Consider the following 6,343-nt stretch of genomic DNA (forward strand, 5'->3'; position numbering starts at 1 on the left):
CACAAAAACCATGTTCTGGGTTGATAAACTCCAGTTAACAAGAGCAGTTAGTTAGCAATGGAACTACAGAAGACAAAAAGCAAGGTTAGTACATTTAGAGACTCTCCCAGAACCATGGACTTTGGTGGATTAGACCTTTGTTCTTATTGTTGTTCCTTTGTGGAACTACAGCTCCCAGCATTCTCCTGGACTACGGACATATTCCCAGAAGCCTTTGCATTCCTCGTTAAAAAGCGAGGGCCGCCACGAGCTCTCTCTCTCTCTCTCTCTCTCTCTCTCTCTCTCTCTCTCTCTCTCTCTCTCTCTCTCTCTCTCTCTCTCTCTCTTTCCCCGCCTTTCCTGTCGTGTCAGCACACCTGTACCTGCCCGTTGTTACCCCTCCCCCATTAAAAGTGCACGCACGTGGGACCTCCGCCTGTCTGTGTTTTCTTCCCCGTGTAATGTCTTTACCCTCTAACCTGCAGACAAGAAAGCCAGCCAGAAATTACGAACAACACTTATTTTGGCCAATGATACTGTCTGTGTGCTGAATTTTATAGCCTGGATGGTACTTCCATCATGGAGTCAGATGTGCTAAAGTTTGGGGGCCTAATTAGGTCTGGGGCCCTGCTACAGTATGCAGTTAGCATCAGCCATGCTGGGGCAGACCAGTGGTCCTCCACGTGGGCCAACACTTCCCACATCCTGACAATGACAATACAGTAACTTTCTTTGATATTTCCAGCAGGATTGTAGATGAATAAGCTGCTAACTATGCCTTCAAGGCTCTAGAATGGTTGAATAAATTCTGCTCAGGTGAAATAAACACGAAAGTTAAGATGGATCTGAATGAAAACCTTTTACTTGAAGAAATAAGATTTTTAACTAAAAACTGACTTTTAGATTCCAAAATCACTAGCAGACAAAATTCTCAACAAAAGGCAGGGCTAAACCCGAAGGGAAAGTTTACAATGTGCTGCCTCCTTCAAACTATCTCCAGCAAAGCTCTGCCTTGGGGCTTGAGATTTCACTAATAAGAAATTACTGCCAGGAGGTCTCTATTTCAACAAACTCTTCTTACAACTCATGTAAAAACAGAAAGTATAACATCACTGTAGATGGACTGGCCTGCTCCCACAGTCAGCAATCAGTAAAAACGTAGCACTGGGTAAGTTGATGAAAGCATGTTTTAATTGGCAAACATCGGAGGATGTGATGTTGAGTCCGAGCCACCCCACTTATTCAGCTCTCCAGGTTTTCCTAGGAAGAACAGTGAGAATCTTATTACAAAAGATGGCCCTTCAGAACTGTCTAAGACTCTGGGGAAGGATCTGCAGATGTTGCCAGGGACAACCACATCTTTTCCTACGCCTTCTATTGACCCCAGCAATGGGAAGAAGTGCTCTACGATGCTCTACGACAGCAGAAACCCTACAGGTGATTAGGATGTATGTAGGCTTAGTGTTTGTTGTCTAATGAGCAGAAACAAGAAAGGATGTGAATCTGAGTGGGTGGATGAGAAGGAGCAGAAATCTTGGAGGAGCTGGGAGAGGAGAAACCAGAATCTATCTATCTATCTATCTATCTATCTATCTATCTATCTATCTATCTATCTATCTACCTATCACTATTTTTTTAAAAAATAAGGTGGCATATATCTTTTAAAAATAGTGGTGGCACATGCCTTTAATCCCAGCACTTTGAGGCAGATGCAGGTCTAAGTCTGAGGACAGCCTGATCTACAGAGCAAACTCCAGGACAGTCATGGCTACAAGAAAAATCCTATGTGAAAAAACAAAAACCAAACAAAAAGATTTCTGTCCACTATAGGGCAAGTCTACAATAGATGAGACAAACTGTTGGATTTTTTTTCTATTGAAAAACAACTTTTTTGACACAACATATTTTATCATGTTTTCCACTTCCCCAGTTCAGCCCAGGTCCCTCATCCCTACCCACTCAACTTTATGTTCTCTCTCTCTCTCTCTCTCTCTCTCTCTCTCTCTCTCTCTCTCTCCCCCCTCTCTCTCTAAAACAAACAATAAACAAGAAATACACACACACATAAGATTATTCTAAATTTCCTCAACACATATTTAAGATGTCAAGGAACAAAGACTCAGCAGTTTATCAGGAAGCAGAGTAAGGCCAGGCTGAAATGAGCACTCACTGTCAATATACTTTATAGCTGATTATCTGTGCTAGAGATTAGCTTTACAGCCAGTGGTCAACATTTCAGGCAGCATGGTCCAACCCTCACAGGCTGAACTTTTGGTTTCCCTTTTCCATGACCACTTACAAAAAGGTTAATAATTAAGAGTCTCACTTGTTAAAAACCAAAACAGCACACATGCCTAGCAAAGTGGGGGCCTTAAGAAAAACTCACCCATCCTCCCTGCCCCAGGATGAAGTCTCTGATGGCGGTGTTCCCGTTGATCATGCCCGTCATGCAGTTAGCCATCTTTCTTGCCATTCCAGGAGCCTTCTGGACCACATATTCAAGAAGTTTCACAGACACTGCCAGAAAGGCTCTTTCAAACACGAGGGTGGAGTTCTGAGCACACCAGGCCGTGCTGAGAGACCGCACTGTGTCCTCAAATATCGTTCCTGCCTGAGGAGGGAGACAGGCTCTGTTAGTGTGACTCCAATGGTCCTGGGGTCTGGAAGAGGTAATTCTTCAGGAAGAGACCAGTGGACCACCGTAGCATGAGGGAATATTGGAGAGCAGATGGACAAATTTCTTAGCTTTAGCATTTTGTTACTTTACTATTAGAAAAACATTAACTCATCAAGCTCATACCTTCAGATACCATTGGATAGGGTGAACAAAACACTTTAAAAGAAAGCTATTAAGCACACAAGAGTGAGCAGGTCAGACTGTAAAGGCATTATTTCTATGATTAGAAATGTATAGCCAACCCTAAAGTCAAAACAAACAAAAATCTCTTCTTTTTCCCCTCCCAAACAAATTGGTTCAAAAGCTATTGGGTGGGGCCAACGTAGATCACTGCGGTATAAAGGGACTCAGTACTGCTCACAGCAGAATGTTAAATCCTAAGAAAGCTAGGAAAAGAAATACCTTTGGTACCTATATCTGAGGGTTTTTTTTTATTTGTTTACTGTTTTTTCTTGTATGTATTTACTTATTTAATGTGTGTGTGCATATGCCATAGTGCATATGTGTTTCCTGGATTTGGTGGTTATATTGAGGTTTTACGAAAGAATGTTCTTACTTGAAGGAAGTATCAAAGTATTAAAGAGGGAGGAACTGCCCTACTAGCTACTCCCAAATGGCTGGAGAAACTCCATACCACAGCTCTCAACCTATGGATTGTGCCCTTTTGTGCAGTTGTATCGAATGACCCTTTCACAAGAGTTGCTTGAGACCATCAGAAAACACAGATGTTTACATTACAGTTCCTTACAGTAGCAACATTACACTTAGGAAGTAATATTGAAAATAATTTTACGGTTGGGGGTCACCACATTAGGAACTGTATTAAAGGGGCACAGCATTAGGAAGATTGAAACCACTGCTCTATACCATGCTTCCAACTTGACCCTGAAACTGTTTCAAATGTCTTTTCTTTTCTTGTTGTTGTTATTGTTTTGTATTGTTATTGTTCTAAATACAGAAGAAAAAAGTTAACCTCGTGACCACCCACATTTGACAGCCTCGGGTCAGCAGTCAGCGGTAAGGTTCTGTCTGAACATAACACAGGCATATCCCCTATACTGTCCTTTAGGAAGAATGAAGCATGCTTCTAGAACCAGTCTGGGTTCAAATCCCAGCTTCAGCATTTGCAGAATACATTTCTTACTTGTTCCTTTGTGCTTCCATTCGCTGTGTGCTTAAGTGGTGTCAAGTCAGGGCGCACACATGGCAGGCCGATAGCATATAAGACACAATGATAGAATATAAAAAGGAGGAAAACAGGGTGATGTTTGCTGTCATGGAGTTATGAGCTGAGTCAGAGAGGCCGCTCTAAGAAAAACAGCTCATGAGCGCAATGATCAAGCCATAAAATGTGGCCATGCGAAGTGGTAAGTACTGGCTGTTGTTGATTTGATCAGCAGCTTGTACTGGAACACGGTCTGATGGTCTTGATAGCCATATGGAGTCCAGGTGCTACTTACCACCAGTAATCAGAGTTCTGATGAAAAGCCAGCAGACTTCTTTAAGGGTTTATCTTGAATGGTTATCTCGAACTTTTAAACTAGCCAATATTTCTAGCTCACTATTGGACCCCGGATGAAGGGAGAAGCTCACTCCAGCAAAGTTAAGCATTAAAAATATGAAGAATAGGGCTGCCGAGATAGCTCAAGAATTAAAGATAGGGGGCTGGAGAGATGGCTCAGTGGTTAAGAGCATTGCCTGTTCTTCCAAAGGTCCTGAGTTCAATTCCCAGCAACCACATGGTGGCTCACAACCATCTGTAAAGAGGTCTGCTGCCCTCTTCTGGCCTGCAGACATGCACACAGACAGAATATTGTATGCATAATAAATAAATAAATATTTTTTTAAAAAAAGAATTAAAGATAGTTGTCATACTAACCTGGTAACCTGAATTCAATCCCTGAAACGTACATAGAAGTGGAAGGGGAAACACTACAAAATTGTCCTTTGACCTCCACAGATATGCAGTGGCACACATGTCCCTCTCCCCACAGCATAAACACATACATAAAATAATGATAATAATAATATATATATAATTATTTTCCAGGAATAATGAACTATGAACATGATGTATGCACACCAAGGGCGGCTCCAATGAAGCCTACGAGTTCCTTCTATAGTGCTGGGTTCTTACTGATATCTAAAGAATTAGCAATCACATTTCCCACTATAGCTTCTTTATGAACCTCAAAATCTTCACAGAACATTTCTATTCCTGATATATAGGAATAAAAAAGGGAGGAAGGAAGGTGAGATGTTACGTTTGAGATAGAACAAGCAGCAGACAATATTAAAAATCAAACCCTGACCTGTCCTCGATTGGTTTCCGCAATGACGTTATTGGCAGAAGCTTCCAGTTCTCCATTGAACTGGTCACCCAGCATTCGAAGGCGGTCAACAATAATAGACACATCAAAAGAGAAATCCTCTCCTAAGACAGAGAAAATACTTTTACCATGCTTGAAGGAATGGGAAGTCTCTTTAATCTGGGTAGAAGAAAAATGTTCTCAAGTCTTATTCTTGTTTTTTTGAGACAGAGTTTTTCTGTGTAGCCTTAGTTGTTCTGGAACTCACTCTGTAGAGTAGACAAGCCTCAACTACATCATCAAGTTTATTTTTATTATTATCATTATTATTATATTTCATTACTTAAAAAATACCAAATCCAAATTCCCACTTCCTCCCTCCTTCCACTTCCCTCCCACTCTCTCCACACACCTTCCCCCACCCTCCTCCAATCCTAAGAGAGGGCAAAGCACCCTGCCTGTGGGAAGTCCAAGGTCCTTCCCACTACATCCAGGTTGAGCAAGGTATACATCCAAAGAGAATTGGATCCCAAAAAAGCCAGTACATGCAGTAGACAAATCCCAGGGCCTTTGTCATTGGCCCCTCAGTCTGTCCCAACTGTCAACCACATTCAGAGGGACTAGTCTCTCCTAAGACAGAGAAATACCTTCACTATGCTTGAAGAAATGGGAAGTCTCCTGAATCTGGGTAGAAGAAAAACGTTCTCAAGTCTTATTCTTGCTTTTCTGAGACAGAGTTTCTCCGAGTAGCCCTGGCTGTTCTGGAACTCTCTGTAGAGTAGGCTGGCCTCAACTACATCCTCAAGTTTTTAAAACAGTTTTAGCATTGCTTGTTCTCAGTAGTTATAGTGAGGCCATCTCCTTTATTGAGAAGTTCTTTTCTTTCAAATGTAACCAAAAATTTAGGGCTTAAGAGAAAACAGAAAGCACAAACTCCGACTGTATTACCTACCTGTAGTCACCCCAGACCAAGAGCCTTACCTGAATATGGTTCCTCATCATCCAGGAGGTTCCGGTTAGCCACCTGGAAGGTTGGGGTCAAAAGGTCTTCAAGCAGGCCATTCATAACACATTCTGTTTGCTCCTCAAAAGTCCGGGGGTTCTTTATCTTAGACATTTTCCACACAACAAGTGGTTTGCAGCTCAGCAGAAGGTTGGAGAACCCGGCAAACCAGTTGCGCCTGCCCACCTCTTACCGGATCCTAATTGGATGTGTTCTCGTTTCCTTCCCACTAACTTTTCTCAAGAGTAATTGTTCAGAAAGGTACAAATTCTCCCAAGACAAAGAATTTTCAGTTTCGTATCTCTGAACCACACCCTTGTCAGTACATAAGATTAATGAATAGCTTTTATAGGTACACAATCTATAACTAAAATA

The 6,343-nt window shown here is 41.8% G+C and overlaps 1 protein-coding gene across 2 annotated transcripts; it reads right to left on the minus strand.

Moving 5' to 3' along the window:
* Window positions 1–496: 496 nt before the first annotated feature.
* Window positions 497–6,343, minus strand: Bcl2l15 (BCL2 like 15). 2 transcript variants are annotated; one of them, XM_075979035.1, is made up of 4 exons: window positions 5,947–6,343; window positions 4,969–5,087; window positions 2,366–2,590; window positions 497–1,239 (listed from the first exon to the last, which is right to left on the minus strand). In XM_075979035.1, the coding sequence occupies exons 1-4, from the start codon at window positions 6,080–6,082 to the stop codon at window positions 1,222–1,224; spliced, it is 498 nt and encodes a 165-aa protein (XP_075835150.1). In that variant the 5' UTR covers window positions 6,083–6,343; the 3' UTR covers window positions 497–1,221. The 2 variants fall into 2 exon arrangements, with proteins under 2 accessions (XP_075835150.1, XP_075835149.1); XM_075979034.1 differs by having other exon boundaries at window positions 4,969–5,090; window positions 5,947–6,333.

This window comes from Microtus pennsylvanicus, chromosome 7 (assembly GCF_037038515.1).
Source record: "Microtus pennsylvanicus isolate mMicPen1 chromosome 7, mMicPen1.hap1, whole genome shotgun sequence".
Lineage (NCBI taxonomy): Eukaryota > Metazoa > Chordata > Mammalia > Rodentia > Cricetidae > Microtus > Microtus pennsylvanicus.